The sequence below is a fragment of the Branchiostoma belcheri genome, unplaced genomic scaffold (assembly GCF_001625305.1).
Source record: "Branchiostoma belcheri isolate BF01 breed outbred unplaced genomic scaffold, Haploidv18h27 scaffold15, whole genome shotgun sequence".
Taxonomy (NCBI): Eukaryota; Metazoa; Chordata; class Leptocardii; order Amphioxiformes; family Branchiostomatidae; genus Branchiostoma; species Branchiostoma belcheri.
Genome location: NW_017802935.1, coordinates 1,490,121 through 1,507,499, shown reverse-complemented (window position 1 = coordinate 1,507,499; position 17,379 = coordinate 1,490,121). Strand labels below are relative to the sequence as shown.

Here is a 17,379-nt window from a genome sequence, read left to right as displayed (position 1 = left end):
GGTAGAGTACCTGTGTTAAAACCTGACCCATGTGAACTGAGTGAGGAGGAGTCCTGAGAATCGGACCCCTGGGAATACGCCCTAATGGCGCCATACTTGTCAGGGTAGTCAGAGGACGTGTCTGTGCTGCCTGTTGGGAAAAAATGGGGAGAAACGAAACAGGAGATTTAGTATCTGTTCCTGTTTGTTAATTTGTTTGAGCCTTTTGCAGTGTTACTTAGAAATACCATTTCTACCATTAGACATTTTCAATATTGCAGAAGAAAAATTAAACAACCTGCAATTTTTGCAGACTGAAAAAATCAGGCCCAGGGTTCAATGGTGTTTAAGAGCTTTTGTGTTTACTACTGACTATAATATCCATGTAATTTTGCATGTATTTTTCAAATTGCATGTAAAATGCTTACCACCATGCAATTGTGTATGTGCTGACTATGATGTTATACCATGTTGTAAAGACCTACCGCTTGACTGTGAGTCTTCAGTAGGAGGTTTACAGACCACGTATCTGTCCCCCTGGTTAGAGGAGCCCACACTGCTGACGGAGGGGGAGGGGGAGGCTGAACTGGAGGGTCGCAGGACTCTGGAAACAGAGGAAAGAAAAGCCTCTCTTTAACTGCATCAAAGAAAATTTTCAGTATTTAACTAATGCAACAGATAGATATTTTTGATGTGATCAAACAGTGTCAGTGGGATTTATGGATTTCCCATCTTCCTTCCTACAATGTATGTGCAGTATTTCTATGTGTTCTTCTTCAACATAAAATAACATATGAATAAAGTACACCTAATTACAACCCTTACAGTCTCTCTTCAGAGCTTGAACCTGAAATTCTTTAACTGACTTAAACAAGTATTATTTTTCAATTAAATATGTTGTTAACTAGTGTACAATTATAGTACCTTTAGGCGCATAACCTACACACATATTTAGATGCACCTTCAGTTAAAAATTAGTTACACAGTTCTAAATGATATTTCCACTATTTCCAGCCCTGTTGAGCATTTTGAAAAACAAAAATTAGTACTACTAACCCTTGCTGCAGTGCAGGGATTTGAGCAGCAACACCTGCAGCAAAGTCTCCAAATGACCCTGTCGGAACATACACAATAGATGCTTTTGTATCCAATTACGACTTATGAATATTCCTTGTGAAAATGTAGCTTTTATCTTCTGGGTAGTGAAGTAACCAGCTTGCAAACATGATTATCATAGTTACTCATGTTTTCAGTATCAAGGCAAGAGCTTGACTATGAAAGCAAACAAGCAAAACTCTAACTCCCTTACATTGCAGTATGCATTTTGCTAACCTTGGTTAACCTTGCAATAACGTTTCTTGTAAATGTTTGCTTTGAAGAGTCATTTATGGGGATTAACATTAAGAGAAATCAGAATATTCTACCGGAAGAAGGTCTTGGAGCCTCCTGGAAATCTGCAAAGTCATCGTCACCTCCCATCATGCCTTGCAGCTGAGCACCCTGGGATACCGGTGGCACTGTTCCCATGATTCCCTGGGAGACGGGCACCGCAGGGGGTCCTCCCAGCATGCCCTGCGGCCCAAACGATGAAGACCGACCCTTTGGCGGAACGAGCAGGTTTTCGTCCAGCTTTGGGATGGGAGGTTGTTGAACCGTGTGCAAAAACTCCAGGGTAACGGGTCCAGTACCAGCCTGAAACAAACAAGATCTTGTTTCAAGGAATGTCAAGAAATCTATGGGCAAGCATTGGGATCCATTTTGGGTACAAATTTAGGAGTAAACTAGAAAGGTAACATTTGCAAAGCAAATACATAACGTTTACCTTTGCATATGGTCTGCTCTGTTAATTCTACTCAAACACATTCATATGTATATGGTGACAGGAGTCTAAATCCCTCCTGCTATAAAATTGCAACATGATGTAACCCAACACATTGACCTTATTTGTTTGGAGAAGAAGACACAAAGCACAAACAAAAATGGCAAGAAATTTATGGGCAGGCCTAGAACACATGTTGGGCACAAAGTTAGGAGTAAAGAACATGGAGTCAGGTACCCATTTTACACCTGGGTGGAGTAAGGAAAGTTGTGTTAAGTGCCTTTTCCAAGGACACAACGTCTGGCCAGGAATCAAACCAGATACCTCTCAATCTTGTGTTTCAGCTGTTTTTCTCAAGGCACGGTTATGCTAGCCATGCCCCACAGTTGTCCCAACACTCTCACAAACAAACAAACAAACAAACAAACAAACAAACAAACACCTGTGCTACAGCTATGAGTCCCAGTATGAGGAAGAGCTCTTCCTTGATGAGAGTACCAGGCACAGTCCTGTTAGCCATGCCAACAACTGACCCAACACTCTCACAAACAAACAAACAAACAAACAAACAAACACACACACACCTGTGCCACAGCGATGAGTCCCAGTATAAGATACAGCTCCTCCTTGATGAGAGTTCCAGGCACAGTCCTGTTAGCCATGCCCCACAGTTGACCCAACACTCTCACAAACAAACAAACAAACAAACAAATAAACAAACACCTGTGCTACAGCAATGAGCCCCAGTATAAGGTACAGCTCCTCCTTGATGAGTGTTCCAGGCACATTTCTGTTAGCCATGCCCCAAAGTTGACCCAACACTCTCACAAACAAACAAACAAACAAACAAACAAACAAACAAACAAATAAACAAACACCTGTGCTACAGCAATGAGCCCCAGTATAAGGTACAGCTCCTCCTTGATGAGTGTTCCAGGCACATTTCTGTTAGCCATGCCCCAAAGTTGACCCAACACTCTCACAAACAAACAAACAAATAAACAAACAAACAAACACCTGTGCCACAGCGATCAGTCCCAGTATGAGGTACAGCTCCTCCTTGATGAGAGTCCCAGGCACAGTTCTGTTAGCCATGCCCCACAGTTGTCCCAACACTTCCACAAACAAACAAACAAACAATCAAAGAAACAAACAAACACCTGTGCTACAGTGATGAGACCCAGTATGAGGTACAGCTCCTCCTTGATGAGTGTTCCAGGCACAGTTCTGTTAGCCATACCAACAACTGACCCAACACTCTCACAAACAAACAAACAAACAAACAAACAAACAAACAAACAAACAAACACCTGTGCTACAGCGATGAGCCCCAGTATAAGATACAACTCCTCCTTGATGAGTGTTCCAGGCACAGTCCTGTTAGCCATGCCCCAAAGTTGACCCAACACTCTCACAAACAAACAAACAAACAAACAAACAAACAAACAAACAGACAAACACATGTGCTACAGCGACGAGCCCCAGTATGAGGTACAGCTCCTCCTTGATGAGAGTTCCAGGCACAGTTCTGTTAGCCATGCCCCACAGTTGTCCCAACACTCTCACAAACAAACAAACAAACAAACAAACAAACAAACAAACAAACACCTGTGCCACAGCTATCAGTCCCAGTATGAGGTAGAGCTCTTCCTTGATGAGAGTTCCAGGCACAGTCCTGTTAGCCATACCAACAACTGACCCAACACTCTCACAAACAAACAAACAAACAAACAAACAAACAAACAAACAAACAAACACCTGTGCTACAGCGATGAGTCCCAGTATGAGGAAGAGCTCTTCCTTGATGAGAGTTCCAGGCACAGTCCTGTTAGCCATACCAACAACTGACCCAACACTCTCACAAACAAACAAACAAACAAACAAACAAACACCTGTGCTACAGTGACGAGTCCCAGTATGAGGTACAGCTCCTCCTTGATGAGAGTCCCAGGGACAGTTCTGTTGGCCATGCCCCAACGCTATCCCAACGCTCTCACAAACAAACAAACAAACAAACAAACACACACCTGTGCCACAACTCTTCCTTGATGAATGTTCCAGGCACAGTTCTGTTAGCAATGCCCCACAGTTGCCCCAACACTCTCACAAACAAACAAACAAACAAACAAACAAACAAATAAACACCTGTGCTACAGCTATGAGTCCCAGTATGAGGTACAGCTCCTCCTTGATGAGAGTTCCAGGCACAGTTCTGTTAGCCATGCCCCACAGTTGTCCCAACACTCTCACAAACAAACAAACAAACAAACACCTGTGCCACAGCGATGAGCCCCAGTATAAGGTACAACTCCTCCTTGATGAGAGTCCCGGGCACAGTTCTGTTAGCCATGCCCCACAGTTGTCCCAACACTCTCACAAACAAACAAACAAACAAACAAACAAACAAACAAACAAACAAACACCTGTGCTACAGCGATGAGTCCCAGTATAAGATACAACTCCTCCTTGATGAGAGTACCAGGCACAGTCCTGTTAGCCATGCCCCAAAGTTGTCCCAGAACCTCCTTAGGCAGACCGCTGGACACCAGGACGGGGTACAGGAGTTTGGTCTCCAGTCCAGACTCTGTCATCACGGACTCCAGGACCTTCCTGTAGGCTTCTGTAGGGGAGAATCACAGAGTAAGTATGTATAAAACTTGAAATATTCACCCTAAATTCAACTTTAGGTCCTCATCTTTAGCAATGCCATGGGCACATAAGCTGTGCGCACATACATGTACACTGATTGTCATCCTATGGCAAACTGATGTCTTTTCGGGATATTCGTACAAAATGCAGCTGTCTTTCAATGGAAAAGACTTCGATCCTTGTCATACACTGCTTGAATTTCACAATGCATGCAACTTTTTTTTTTTTTGGGGGGGGGCAACTTTTTTTTTCATACTTGCATGACAAGAAAAATGAACATCCAGTTTTACCACCCTAAAATCATTTTAGGACAGGGGCTGACCTGGAACTGCGGCATCGTTCTGACACCACAGTGGCAGGGTGGGTGCCTGGGCAACTTGTGGCGGTGCAGCTGCTGGGGAGCCTGGAGGGGTGGAAACACACATATTATTACAATAGGAACACAGACACACGGGATACACATAGCAGTTGACACTTCAACCACTTCTACTACTACTACTTCTCTATTTCTAGTACTACTTCTACTACTACTACTACTACTACTACTACTACTACTACTTCTTACCTACTTCAGCCATCTGCGGAGACTGGACTCTCCGTGAATATACCTACTACTGCTACTACTACAGTAACTACTACTACTACTACTGCTACTACTACTACTACTACTACTACTACTACTACTACTTCTACTACTATCACCACTACTACTACTGCTACTAATACTACTACTACTACTACTACTACTACTATCACTACTACTACTACTACTTCTGCTACTACTACTAACACTACTGCTTACCTAACTGTCCCTCAGCCGTCTGAGGAGACTGTGGACTCTCCACCGTGAAGACACCAGAGAAGCTGGAGGCGTCCCAGTTCCGTGCCTTCTGACTGGGTGTGGCTGTCCTGTTGATGGTCGGCATACGGGGAGCGGCGGCCTTCTGAAAAGCCTTCTTCGGTTTGTCTGGTCCCGTCAGGTCACATGACTCCAGCATCATGGACTGGAGGTCTGGGCCTGGGGTGGGACGGATTCATGGTGAAAAAAAGTTCAAAAGATACAATACCCTGTGAAGTAACTATTTTTTTGTGGTGTGGATACAAGGCATTTGATACCAGTCTTTAACTACTGACATGCCAAATTTCAACGTGCATCAAAAAGCAAATGACATGCCAAACTAAATATTTAAAGTACTGGTAGCAAACCTCTCTCTGACCGTCAGCCAACCCAGATCTGAGTGCATTTGCTTGACAGATGTGTCTAGTGAGCATTTCAAAATCAATCTGCATGCCCTATTCTGTGCAACTTGAAGCTTACAAGTTACAGATTTCCTTCTGTTTCTACTTTTTACTGTTTTAATTCTTACAGTCACACGTTCCCACACCGGGAATCGACCCCGGGCCTTGGCGGTGAGAGCGCCAAATCCTAACCACTAGACCACTTTCTACTCTCCTTATTCTTACAATACCTTTTGGCCCAGTGTCTTGAGGCAGTGAAGCCGTGCCCACAGGTTCCACTGCTGGTGTGGTCTGTACAGGAGCCTCCATCCCCTGGGGCTGACCTTGGGTCGGCCCTCCCAGGAAGGCACCAAAGTCATCATCCTGCGCGGGGGCGGCCATGTTGGCTGGAGGTGTCATGGCTGCACCGTGGGAAGAAGACGCAGGTATACCAGGAGAAGGAACTATGGAAAACGTACATAAGGGAACGGCACTTTACACAACCTTCCTTACTCCACCCAGGTGTGAATGGGTACCTAACTTCAGTTGGGAAAGTCGTATTGAGGTCACCTTGTGACGCCGAATGGCAGCCGCACAGACACTTGTGACAGTTCCACAAAAATTTTTGTGTTATCATGTGTATTATTTGATTGTTGTGAATTGTATTACTTATCATGTGTTACCCTGCATCAGTTCAGCTGTTAAAAGGCTGCGACTGCACAGTTTGGACAATAAAAAACATTATTATTTAAAATGTACATGAATCAATCAATCCGGCAAAAAAATCTTTGCTTCTTTCTTTTGAGTACGAAGAGAAAATTTAACACATTGGAATAAAAAGCTTACTACTACTGTACTATCTGTGTTTCCTTGAATATTGCCCACACTAGTGCAGGTATACAGAAAAAGTATTTCGAGCCATTGAGTAACTATCACAGAAAAGAAAGGTAAGCAAGCTTCAATTTGAAATATAACAAAAAAGTGTGTATGGATTTATTAGTATTTCAAATGATGTAAACTGTGTCTTTGTTATACATTTTTTTCTACGCTCTTCCTTCATGACTGCAATGAATAGCAGATAGCAGCCGATTTGAGATTCTCATGAATATAAAAGAAGGCTCAAAAACTTAGTCTGTCTAATCTTCATTTCTGCCCAGCCCTACAGTGTAGGATTATTGGCAGTTGTTACGCTTTGTCAGTAACAATTGTGACCCGGTACATAAAAAACAAAGGGAAAACAAGGATAACTGAGAAGGGAACATATGACAACTGATTTTATGTGTGCTAAAGATGGGACAAGTGCATTAGTGCGTTAGTAATATTTACATATATACAAGACATGATGGGATGGCTCAATGCAGCAGGGTCCTCGCCAGTTCAGATTTGAACTGGGCGAGAGACCCTGCCTCCGCTGCACCAGGCTCAAGTTCATTCCATTCCCTGGTCCATGGTCTTTCCTTACCTTGTGTTTTGGGAGTTGTGCTTCCCTTAGTGACGTCCAGGGCAAACCCCTCCACAGCCCGACCGAACATGGAGTCAAAGTTGGCCCCGCCCTTCCCCATGGAGGCGGTCCTCATGGCCCCCAGTCTCCTCTTCTGCTCCTGAAACTGTCTCTCTTTCCTCTCCTTCTCCTCTCTTTTCTTCTGTTCTTCCAGCAGCTTCTGCTGCTGCTCTGCAAACTTTCTGTGTGTCAAAACAGATAGAAGATGAGAATACAATAGAAACTAGGGTCTACATCTGTCCCTCTTTCCTCTCCTTCTCCTCTCTTTTCTTCTGTTCCTCCAGCAACTTCTGCTGCTGCTCTGCAAACTTTCTGTGTGTGTCGAGACAGATAGTAGATGAGAATACAAAAGACATACTAGTAATTTGATTTGTGACATTACAGTATCAAACAAGAAATCAGAGATTTTAGACTTCCACTAATTTCCAGGAAGTTTATAATCCTCAGCTTCCTGAATTTCCTTATGTTGACCTCTAAGTGTTTCTATGACATCTAGACTCACTTCTGTTGTTCAGCATAGTTCTTCTGCATCTCTGGGGAGTAGGCATACCCTCCACTCACAGGGACTCCATACTGTCAAATACAAACAGGCAAATATTCAATAAAAAACACTGAGTCTATCATGTACAGGTCTGAAAATAATACAATAATACAGGTAACATGCTACTTGGTACTCAATGTGCCCTGATGAAATTTCACATGCTACATGCTGTAGAGTCTTTCACAACACCCCCACTAGTAAATGATCATGAGGATACAGTAATAAAATTCATTTGCATGTTTATGCTCAAATGGAATAAATGCACATTTGACCCAGTGTTGATATCACACTTCAGAGAAGCCACATGACAAGCCTCACTGGGTCAGTCTACTGAGGAAGACTAGAGTAACTGGTCTAAAGCTCTAGGTGAGGGAACTTTGTGTTGATCTAAAGTTTTAACTCTAAACATGTAACTACCAACACAGATGAACTTTCACGATGAATCCATATTATTTACATGCTGTCACTAGATCTATATTTAATATTTACATTACATAACAGGTGAACTATATATAAGTTACAACTAAATCTATTGCAAGTTGTGGTAATGAGTCCTCACCTGTTGTGGCATGCCGCCAAACTGTGGTGCCATCCCAGGCATGGGACTCCCCCGGAAACCCTGTTGAGGCATCCCCTGCATTGGTGACCCCATCTGACCCGGCGACGGCTGTCCCATCATGCCTTGGGGCACTCCCATCATGCCTTGTGGTATAGGCCCGACTCCCATCATTCCCTGCGGTCCCATCATGCCTTGCTGCGTAATTTGCTGGCCTGGAAACATGTTGAAACCTGCATGCAGGATGGCAAGAAATTTTCACAGATGATGCTTTTTATTGTTAGTTAACATTGTACTTGTAAGTTGTTTGCATCTGAGTATAAGACCATGCAATTCAGTCTAACAGTAACAAACTTTGAATGAAAATCTTTGAATGAAAGTTCATCTGTGATGGTAAAATGGCATTAAGAAGTTCTAAAATAATATGATAAAATGAAAAATTAGTGTATACTTTTGTGTACAAATACTGTAAATCATTTTAAATTTATGTTTTTGCTAATCATAGAGTTTGAGGACTACATCATAGTACATGTACGTACTCTCAAAGGTTTGGTTGTCCCTTTAAACCCTCTTTTTGTGATTAATATTATGAACCTAAACTTTTATCTAACTCTAGTTTAAAATGGACTGCCAATGATGATGATGAGTTTAAAATGTCAGAATCTGAGATTGAACGAGTTGCTAGCTATTTAGAGATATTTTCTTTTCTAATATATATAGTATACTAGCTCAGCATCTATAGTCAGATGTAGCACAGAGGTCCTGCAATCCAAAACAGTGCATCGATCGAGATCCAATATCCTGATTAACCCATAATGAAATGGTCCTCTGGGTCTGACATGATTAAAACTCATCTCATCTCTCATCTACCCCTTACTGGGCCTATACTACTGTCATTCACTTTATGTTCACGGTAGCAAAAGTTCACGGTCTGTGAAAAATGGACATGTTCACGGAACTATATATTCAGGTTGGCGACAGGTGCAGGGATAAGAAAGTCCTGGAATTATTTGTTAACTGTAATGATAAGTTCACAGAACAGAAGCGACAGTGAAAACAGTGAACATAACAGTACAGTGAAAAAAATCAGGAATTACAGTATACTATAGTCTAATTATTCAACCGCTAGGCCATCACAGACGATCTAACAACCAGTTTCCCCAAACCTTCTCGGCTTTCTGTTCCTCTCAACGTTTCACTTTAATAGTGTCGTGCTCATCCATTCTCCTATCTTTTCCGTTGTCTAAACCATACAAAGAATTTCTTTTGTTAATTAACGTTTAACTACCACTCTTTAATTCTTTGTTCCTTGCATTTTGACGAGACCCGATGACATGTAGCCATGCTTTACTGTGGTTAGGAGGTCTTTATAAAGCGAGCTAACTCCTAACACTGGCGTAAATATCAAGTATTCGACAAAAAATACGACTCACCTGGTCTGGGCGCCCCTCCCCCTCCTGGGTAATTGGGATTTCTGGTGGAAAATAAAGAACAAAACCACATGAAATGACTTCCTTAACATCTACATACCATCTTCTTTCGCATGAAGTTGTCTTTTTCGTAAGAAATGCGCCAGAAATCGACTAATCATGAAAAATTATACCGACATCGGACAAAAACTTACCCGGAGGACGCCATCATGTATCGAAGTGCATCCTGGGTAACTTGCCCTTTGGATGACACATCCAACAGGTGGGATGGAATTTCGGACAGTCGCCTTTTCAAAAAGTTTTTCGACGCACATGGAACCCCGAATAAACAACTGAAGCAGTTGGTATCTTATGTTTTATGGATGACATCGGCGTTTTCTATTCTATTCTATATGATACTGGGCAAAGCCCTATCTAGGGCATCCCGCCCAGGGTGCACAGCTATTGCGGCCGGTGGGGTGCGGTGAAGAAAAAGTGTGCATGAAAATAAAACAGAGCAGAACATAAATTTGTGCGTTTTGTTCATGGCCGCAACTAGCAATACCAAGGGCGTTTGCATTGCATTAATTTTCGCCTACATTAAAAAACAACAAAAAAAAAAAAAACAGCAACAACAAGAAATTTTGTAAATGCCTATCGGATCCAGCAAACAATCGTTTGCGTTTGACCGCAAATGTTGACACTGACATGTTCCATCGCATCCAGCCCAACCCAGTACAGTAGCTGCCCATGATGGTACGGCTAGCCGTTTTGCTAGAATATCTAGTTCATTGGTCCGTACACATCTACAAGGACAGTTAATACTGTTGAATTCAAGAATAAAAGATCTGTTCTGTTGTACTGTCATGTTTTGTCACCTCAATTCTTGTTTAACAAGGCTTATGACCTAAAAATTTGAAAATGAAAGAGTCTTGTTTTTTGCCCGCCTTGTTTTTTTATGCCTTATCTGCTATCGCATTAGATTTGCTGTCTGCGGATGATGTCATCCATAAAATTTACATGCTGTGGCCCAAATCTTAATGGAACGGGGACAATGCGTTGTTGTAAAATCTGAACAAAGGGATACGAAAATATATCATCAAGATTGTCATCGGAGGGCATTTCATGAACTTTGAATGAAGGTTTGGAATGAAACGAGGACGTACAAGGCGTCATCGCTGACCTCAAACTGAATTAAACGTTACGTCACAAGGTTTGTACATGCCGCGGCAGTGAAATACTGAAATACTTCCGAATAGCTGTTGACTCACGAGCCAAAGCATGTGGCAATTACGTTACCGACACATTGTCTCATATAGTGAATATCTCGAATACAACTATTGATGGTCTTAAATTATCCATCGTGACCAAGTTCGTTCTAATTTCAAACATGTAATCAAAGTGATCTCGCGGTTTGTTACTTTAATTTTCGCCAGTGGTCATAGCGTAGCCTCTATCAGGCACCGCGGATCGCTGGTAGAAAAAAAAGCACCATAGGAGATCCCGTGGGTCGCAAATTGGATCTTCTATGGCCCGGGATCTTCTCTGGTATACTATCCCTTTATTTCGGCCAATGCAATTTCTACTATTTTCCAGCGATCCGCGGTGCCTGGTAGAGGCTAGTCTGTGTTGTGTGACTGTACCAGCTGCATTCAGCCCACAGTAAAACTAGAACAGCCTTATCAAGAAGGACGGAACTTTGGCTGTTTGCCGATCATTTGAATAAACTACCGGTAGTCAAACCTCTCTGGGTGGTCACTAGTCTCCACAAGACTTCTTTGCAGGCTAAATAAATGGTAGAAATCGGTCTAAAAATGGGATTTAATTGACCAGAGCAGTTGGCCGGCCCGAGAGGGTCAATTTGACGGCAAAGGTGAAGGCATGAAGGACCCCCTCTGGCCGTCCAACTGCTCTGGCTAATTAAATCCCCGTTTTAGACCGATTTTTACTATTTATTCAGCCTGCAAAGGAGTCTTGTGGAGACTAGGGGGTCACGGGAACACTGTGCTACGCGCAGACGCGGCAATCATTTGCTGAACACATCCGCTAGCAACAGACTGAGGCTCCAGTACATAGTTCAGCCATTTTCATTCACGTAAAAACCGTTACAGTGACAGTGAAACATTAGGACACATATCAAACATACGTTTTATTTTCTGGTAGGAAAACTCAGGATGGCTTCACGACGAGGTCCGGCCGTGTTACTGCTGATGTTGACGACGTGGTCGGCCGGCTGCACTGGTACCAGGTACGGGGGGACAAGCCGTGCCACAAGTAAGTCATAAGCTAGATCCATCTGTTATTAATATAATAATTAATGGTTTGTTAAGTTATTTCAATACCAATGCCACAAACTTCGCAGCCAAAATGGCTGAATTGCGTTAGGACATTTACAATTCGAATAGAGACATGATTAAAACATACTTACATAAACATGCAATATTTACATAAACGTACGGAGTAAAAAAAGTTCTATACAGCATTGCATTTGACAGAGATCAGTTATATCCACAAGTTAAAAACTATTATATCATTAACGTTACAGCCGGCTTAATTAGGAGGCGAGAAGAAGTTGAACCTGTATAAATGTTGGGCTACAGCTAGCGCACAGAAAGTAAATGCCACACACGTGTACATACCAAATACTACATGTAGTAGGTAATACCCATTCAAAGTCTATTGAAGCCACGTGGCATTTTCGAATGTCAGAATAAAATCCATACTAAAATGCCACGTACGTTTTCGTGTTGACGAGAGAAGGACTTTACATAACAGAATTCACAGGCATATATATTATGATAATCGGCTTTGTTCTGACACCGAAACGATAACAGGAAGGGGAACAAACTTTGGCAAGCAAACGCGATGAGATCATGACTATTTATAGTGATATTCTCAAAGCAGAAGTTTGGATTTGCAGCCTCTACCAGGCTCCGGGAGCGGGTGGAAATTGGCGAAATACATGTAGACAGATAACACGCCAGGGAAGTTTGTCCGCAGTTTGCTAGCCTGGGTAAAATATTTTTAGGGAGCGAGTATGGGAGCCCCGGCATACAAATAGGATGGCACCCAGGCTAGCAGTTTGCCGCTAACTGCGAAACTAAATTTATGCTCTTTCCAGCCGCTTCAGCCTGGTACTGGCTATGATGCACGATATGGAAGTATGACGACGAGACATACAAACCGTAAAAAGATCTTCACAAACGTGTGCTTGTATTTGCTTCTACTTGTATCTGCTTGCACCCCTGTAGCGTCCTGCGCCGGCCGCTGTGGCGAGCAGTATAACAACGGGAACCACTGCCACTGTAACGACCTGTGCAGTCAGTACGGCAACTGCTGCAGCGACTACAACGCCATATGCGTTATCGGAGGTAAGGGGCGTGGAATTTAAAAAAAAGAACAAGATATTCCTGGGAAGATAGAGACTTTGTTATACACTCACTCACTCACTCACTCACTAGATTTAAAATCATCCATACGTAATGATAATGTAGCTTATACTATACAAAAGAAGACAGTTGCTCAAGCAACTAGATAGATTGTTAAAATCCCCTCCAGGTGCTTGAGTAACTGTTTTCTTGTACTACTATGTGTATGTGTACCTGGATGTGTAACCTTCTTCGGCACGTATAGGTTATGCTATTACTAATATCGACAATATGAGTTCTAAACGTAGGAGGCGTTAGTTTTGTAGAATTGTTGTCGTTTCAGACTCGTTGTCATGATCATGCATTGTGCCTCATATGATTGTCGAGCAATAAAGCTTTATTCATTCCTTCATCCGTTGTTCCATCCATCTATCCGTTAGCCTGCCATCCTCCGTAGTTTCCGTCGGCCCCTTAATGTCGCTGGCAATTAGGGAACCGGTGGAAACTACGGAGGATGGCACCCAGGCTATCTATCCGTCCGTCCGTCCGTCTGTGTGTTAATCCGTCCTTCCGTTCGTCCTACCTGTCCAGTGAGCTGTGCCACCAGGTGTAGTGAAGCCTACGACAGCTCCAACACGTGCCACTGTAACGCCAGGTGTTCCTTACCTGTTCTGTTTTACCTGTCTTGTCTTACCTGTCTTGTTTCACCTGTCCAGTGAGCTGTGCCACCAGGTGTGGTGAAGCTTATGACAGCTCCAACACGTGCCACTGTAACGACAGGTGTTCCTTACCTGTTCTGTCTTACCTGTTCTGTCTTACCTGTCTTGTTTCACCTGTTCCAGTGAGCTGCGCCACCAGGTGTGGTGAAGCCTATGACAGCTCCAACACGTGCCACTTTAACGCCAGGTGTTCCTTACCTGTTCTGTCTTACCTGTTCTGCTTTACCTGTTCTGTTTCACCTGTTCTGTTTCACCTGTCCAGTGAGCTGTGCCACCAGGTGTGGTGAAACAAAACTACAGCTCCAACACGTGCCACTTTAACGACAGGTATCAGGGAAAACCCCGTGCATCACCTGTTCTGTTTTATCTTACCTGTCTTGTCTGACCTGTTCTGTCTCACCTGTTCTGTTTCACCTGCCCAGTGAGTTGCGCCACCAGGTGTGGTGAAGCCTACGACAGCTCCAACACGTGTCACTGTAACAACAGGTGTCAGGAGTTCAGTAACTGCTGTGATGACTACAGCGCCTTCTGTGTTGCTACGACCACAACTGCGCAAAGTAAGTGTGATCAAAATGTACCGGAAGGTATCTGTGAGATATCTTTCTCCACGTATTTTACTCGAATTTTGGCGTTCTTGTTGTCACCTCCGGAGGAAAGTTTAGTGACTGAGCTATCGGTGTTTGTGTATCTGTTTGTCCGGACAGAGCAGGTTGACAACACATGGGGGAGAAGATCAAACATGCCTTTGGGTGAACGTGAAAATCTCAGAATCTGGCCGGCAGCCATCAGAAATTAGTGGTCAACTTGGGAGGGTTCTGGGAATTCTAATGCTGGCGCTAACCTAAACTTAATGCAATTTTGGCAAGCTGGATTTTCAGTTTTGCGCGGCGGCAGTTTTCTGGGCAATCTTTTATTGTAGTATTCTTTTGTATCGTAGGCCTAGCCTCTACCAGGCACCACGGGTCGCTGGAAAAATAGTAGAAATTGGCCGAAATAAGGGGATAGTATACCAGGGGAGTTAGCCGGCCAGAGAGGATCCAATTTGCGACGGTGGGTCGCAAAAGCTTCAAGTATGAAATGATTGTATAAGTAAATCTCAATACCATACAGATTTCCTCCTACGGAATATTTTTGTTTTGATTCCCTAAAATTGCACTGGATGCCTTTAACGGTTCTCCCGAACCTCCCCCTGCAGCGACCACCCTGCCGGCTGTCCCATCCTCCCCCCTACCCGTCACGGCTGCCGAGCTGTCCAGCGTCGCCGACGATCTGTGGTACGGTGACGTCAACTACGCCCGAGAGGGGGTGGACTTCACCTTGAATCTGCAGAATTACGTCACCAACACGGCGCTGCACTCCGACTACTCGTCGTCAAGGTGAAGCTAGCTCCTAGTTTTTACATCTTTTATTTTTTTTTAAATTCCGAAATATGTAATCACGAGACGTGATGACGACACACTCAAGTTTTGTCAACTTATATTAATGCCGACACCAACACAGGGACAGTACAATACTCATTTACACCTGAGCGAAGTGAGGAAAGTCGTGTAAAGTGTCTTTCCCAAGGGCACAAGATCGGTGGCACGTCAGGACTCGAACCCGGGGCCTCTGGTTCCGAGTCGAGCACTCTGCCGCTACGCCACACTTACATTTTTTGGCGACGCCTCAGGTACGAGCCAAATGGTACAGTGTGTATCCAGGTTGGAAAAATTCCTAAGCTTAGGAAATTGTACTATTAACACGCATGGCGGTGCTACCTCAGCCCTATCTCTTACGCCTTTTAGTTTCTAAAAAAAATGACGAGGAAACAAGGGCTAGGGTTAAGATTTTCCGAGCAGAGAAAGTCTTGTAGTTTTTCTGGACACACTGCTGATATCACATTTGGTAAGAAACTCAAGTTGAATAAATAGTAGAAATCGCCATAAAATAATGTAGCTGACCAAGAGGAAGTAGCCGGCCATATATAAATTTGACCTTCTATGGCCAGCCAACTCCAGTGGCCAGCTACATTCTTTTTAGGCGGATTTCTAGCATTTATCAGCCTGTAAAGGAGACTAGATTTCAATATTTATGGCCAGTCTCCTCAACCTTTGTTATTACAAAATATCTGCGCCTTTTCCAGACTGTTCTCGTACATGAACGAGAACGGCGTGCTCTCGTCCCCAACCTACGCAGCCTTCGCCGCCATCTTGAACAATTACATCGCGCAGACCGGAAACACTGAGCACGTGACGTCAGCAGAGTCGGCCGAGAACGAGGCTTTCCTCAGCGAGATCATGACGACACAGGTCATGGTCAAAGTTCACGACTTCCTGCGCTGGAAGGGTGAGTCGGTTTTTATATACATGAAAAAATGGAAGTATTGTTTATGGTTCATCTGTGTGTGTGTGTGTATGTGTGTGTGTGTGTGTGTGTGTGTGTGTGTGTGTGTGTGTGTGTGTGTGTGTGTGTGTGTGTGTGTGTGTGTGTGTGTGTGTGTGTGTGTGTGTGTGTGTGTGTGTGTGTGTGTGTGTGTGTGTGTGTGTGTGTGTGTGTGTGTGTGTGTGTGTGTGTGTCTGTGTGTGTGTATGTATGTGTGTGTGTATGTGTGTGTTTGTTTGTGTGTGTGTGTGTGTGTGTATGTCTCTGTGTGTGTGTGTGTATGTGTGTCTGTGTGTGTGTGTGTCTGTGTCTGTGCGCGTGTGTGTGTATATGTGTATGAGTGTGTATTAACGTTACATGATGACCTAGATAAAGAATTCCAATTTCTGAGGAAGGTTTGATAAATTACCTGTACCATTCCTGGATACATCTAATGATAAATTGTAACTTGAACCACCAATGCTACACAGCTTCAAACGTCTTCTAAAATAACTTTATTTCTATTGTAAAAGTGGCTGAGAGAATATAAGTTGTGCAGCCATCTCCTTTCATTTGTATTTATCGCTGTTTTTCTAAGTAAAAAAATGCTACACATGTTTTTGTGCTTTCAGGAATCGTGCCGTATGACGAGGCCGGCTTCAAGGCGCGTCTGAACGAGATCTGGTTCGGGCGCTACTCTCGACAAAACGGCAGACTGGACACGTCCGGGTTCGAGCACGTGTTCGTGGGTGTGTGACAGATAGGGCCTTGGTGTTGGGTTTCTTAGCGTCTATTTGATGTACTTTAGATAGATTTAGCTATTCATACTAGCCGCTCTCGCCAGCTACTGGTAAATGATAATTACAGATAACCTTTATTGTACATTCATGCCCTATCAGGCTAAGTACTGGTAAACAGATGCAAAGGTATATACTAGTAGTACAGACAGGACAACGTACTGACATTAGCTCTAAAACTACTCTAATACAGAGGTTCGACTTTTCGTTTGTTTCTTTGTGATGTTAAAAGTATAAGATGGGTTTGTTAAATACAGATGATTAAAGTGCATAAGAAAAATGAATTTATGCACATGTACATACAAGCCACGCCTCCATATGGTCTAGCTCATAGGTGATGGCCGTTACAAAAGATTCTTTATTGACACAACAAAAAGTAAAGACACTTTTGTATGGTCTTCTACAACTAAAGATCTAACAAAGCTAAATACATGTGTGGATAACGTCATCTTACGTACAGAGTATATGCACATGTTGGAGAAT

General features: G+C 43.3%; 2 protein-coding genes across 2 annotated transcripts in view; one reads left to right on the top strand and one right to left on the bottom strand.

Annotated features, from left to right (window-relative positions):
* LOC109465299 (synergin gamma-like) overlaps positions 1-8,490 on the bottom strand; it is a 20,299-nt gene extending 11,809 nt beyond the window's left edge. Inside the window, 6 exon segments of the mRNA XM_019762496.1 lie at positions 11-130; positions 1,404-1,687; positions 5,279-5,465; positions 7,128-7,348; positions 7,669-7,739; positions 8,267-8,490. Of these exon segments, the coding sequence (XP_019618055.1) occupies positions 11-130; positions 1,404-1,687; positions 5,279-5,465; positions 7,128-7,348; positions 7,669-7,739; positions 8,267-8,488 (1,105 nt within the window). The 5' untranslated portion in view covers positions 8,489-8,490.
* Positions 8,491-11,683: 3,193 nt separating this feature from the next.
* Positions 11,684-17,379, top strand: part of LOC109465303 (poly(U)-specific endoribonuclease-D-like) — a 6,787-nt gene continuing 1,091 nt past the window's right edge. The window contains exons 1-6 of the mRNA XM_019762500.1: positions 11,684-11,946; positions 12,924-13,043; positions 14,182-14,316; positions 14,955-15,135; positions 15,882-16,084; positions 16,732-16,848. Coding sequence (XP_019618059.1) covers positions 11,847-11,946; positions 12,924-13,043; positions 14,182-14,316; positions 14,955-15,135; positions 15,882-16,084; positions 16,732-16,848 — 856 coding nt within the window. The 5' untranslated portion in view covers positions 11,684-11,846. The remainder of the gene's footprint in view (positions 11,947-12,923; positions 13,044-14,181; positions 14,317-14,954; positions 15,136-15,881; positions 16,085-16,731; positions 16,849-17,379) is intronic.